The sequence below is a fragment of the Arachis ipaensis genome, chromosome B05 (assembly GCF_000816755.2).
Source record: "Arachis ipaensis cultivar K30076 chromosome B05, Araip1.1, whole genome shotgun sequence".
Classification (NCBI taxonomy): domain Eukaryota; kingdom Viridiplantae; phylum Streptophyta; class Magnoliopsida; order Fabales; family Fabaceae; genus Arachis; species Arachis ipaensis.
The window spans coordinates 827,370-829,742 of NC_029789.2; the positions used below are offsets into that span (position 1 = coordinate 827,370).

Consider the following 2,373-nt stretch of genomic DNA (forward strand, 5'->3'; position numbering starts at 1 on the left):
TTATTTTAAATTTTGTTATTAGATATTCAATTAATATTAGTTAATAAACACATAAAATTTATCCATAAATATATAATAAACTTTTCTTTGAGAATACGGGAATGCGTGTGTAGCATATGGAGGAGAAGAGGAGCACAGGATTATCTTCTACTCATTTGATGACTTTGTAGCCAACTCTCATTCCGGGATTATACGAAATTTGGAATTTTTCTCTTTTCAGAACCTTGCGCTTGCGGGATAGGATTTAACCATAGTCACCCTCAACTAGAGTTAAGAATTATAACCATGGTTAAGTTTTTGGTGTGTCACTGAACCCTATAAAAGGATCACCTCATCGTTACAAGATTTCCCATCACCTTTTTGTGTCCCTTGTTCATACCTCACTCGAAAAAACAGCACAAAATCTTTCCACTTTCCATGTTTATTTCTCCTTCGTCCATTTCCTTCGTTTATCATTATTAGATCTTTCTTCTCTCATTTCCAATCTCTGGTTCGTTCTCTTCATTATATTCCCTCCTAATCCCATGTTATTATTATGATTCTAGTTCTCACGCAAACGTTGACAAAATATTAATTAGTAATAAATTCATAAATTGATTGATAGAGTTAATGTAGAGTTTTGACGACGATGGATTTTCAAATGGAGAAATTAAATGTGATGCCTTGGGATTTATGATTTGATGGTTGATTTTGTAATTTTGTGATTAACAGGGGTTTATTATACAAGTGTGTAGAAGATGGCATCAAGCGGAAATGGAAACGTGGCTAACGGTAACGGGACGGCGAGAAACGGACTTCCGGCGATCCATACCCATAAGAAGCATGTGAACGGGATTTGTCACGACGACAGCGGTCCGACGGTGAAGGCTAAGACGATTGATGAGCTTCACTCTCTTCAGAAGAAGAAATCAGCACCTACCACTCCCGTTACGGGCTCCCAAACTCCCTTTGCCACCCTCTCTGAACAAGAGCGCCAGAAACAGCAACTCCAGTCAATCAGGTAATATTTAATGAATTTAATTTGGTGAAACTCAGGTGCAGTTGACTTCACGTGAAGTTGATAGTTGAGAGTCTCTAAATAAAAATTTAGTCAAATTAGTCAAATCATCTAACGCTTTCAGATCAACTTCACGTGAAAGCGACTGCACATGAATTTCTACCAGTTAATTTTAATATATTTTCAGTGTAAAATTGTTTTACAGTAAAGTCAAATCATACGACGACTTGTTAGTAAAAATAATTATTTTTTATATTAATACAATTGCGTGAATGATTTTTAAAGAAAATATCTATAATTATATAATTACATAAAATATTTTATATTATCAATATATCAAAATTATGTTAAAAGATTAATGAATTTTTGCATTAAATCTTTCATTTATTAATTATTACTTTTGACACACAGCATGTTATATTATTATTATTAGTTTATTATATATACATTCAATTTCAACAAAATGATATCACAGAATACTGTTGCTAGAGTCTAGTGTTTGCATTAATGCAATGGATCGGAGCGAACAGTACTTAGAAGTTAGAACATATGATTTTTACTTACCGAAGAGAAAAGACAATTCTCTCATTTCACTGCATTTTTATGGAACCCTTGTGGATTTCAAGCCAAAGTCTTTGCATGTATGATGTATCTCCTATAAGTCAACTACCACATTAGTAATTTAGTATACACACCATTTCTTAGGATAAAATTAAGGACATACGTTTAATCAATTCAAACAATCACTTAAACTAAGTCTTGTAATATGTATTATTGTGTCTTTAATTTCTCGAATCCAGTTTTTTTTTTTTTTGAGTTATTATATTTATAGTAAAAACAACTAAAGTAACATGCTCTAATTCCCTGAACAAATAATGGTCCTAATGGACTGGTCGGGTGACTTTAGCCCGTTGAATCAAAAACCAAATAAAATTAGGTCCTTGTTTTGAAAAGTGATAGTGTACGAATTTATGTGATTCTGATTATTTGCAATAAGAACCAACCACCCAAAGTTCTATTGATTGAACACTTTCTTTAGTTTATTAGAGGATGCTTCGGCCTCATTCCTTCACGCTTGTCTCGTTCTCATCCAATCCTAAAATACTATTTATTTAATAATTAATATTCAAACAACCATCAGCTTGGATCAACAACACATAATTAATTTTCAAGATGAGATTAAAGTGGTACTAGTTCAAGACGGTCTTGATTCTTCATAGAACTTCAATATCCAAATATAAGTTTAGGCTCACTGGCCGTAGGGTTGATTGTTGAACCACAAGTAGTCCACAACAAAACTCATTCATCCAATTTTAACCACAACAATTTTTAATACTATGCCAAAATTTTTAAATTAACACAGCACCAGCCATTAA

General features: G+C 32.7%; 1 protein-coding gene across 1 annotated transcript in view; it reads left to right on the top strand.

Annotated features, from left to right (window-relative positions):
• The window catches only part of LOC107642311 (phosphoenolpyruvate carboxykinase (ATP)), an 8,061-nt gene continuing 6,020 nt past the window's right edge, over window positions 333-2,373 (top strand). Inside the window, exons 1-2 of the mRNA XM_016345618.2 lie at window positions 333-490; window positions 712-1,000. Of these exons, the coding sequence (XP_016201104.1) occupies window positions 738-1,000 (263 nt within the window). The 5' untranslated portion in view covers window positions 333-490; window positions 712-737. The remainder of the gene's footprint in view (window positions 491-711; window positions 1,001-2,373) is intronic.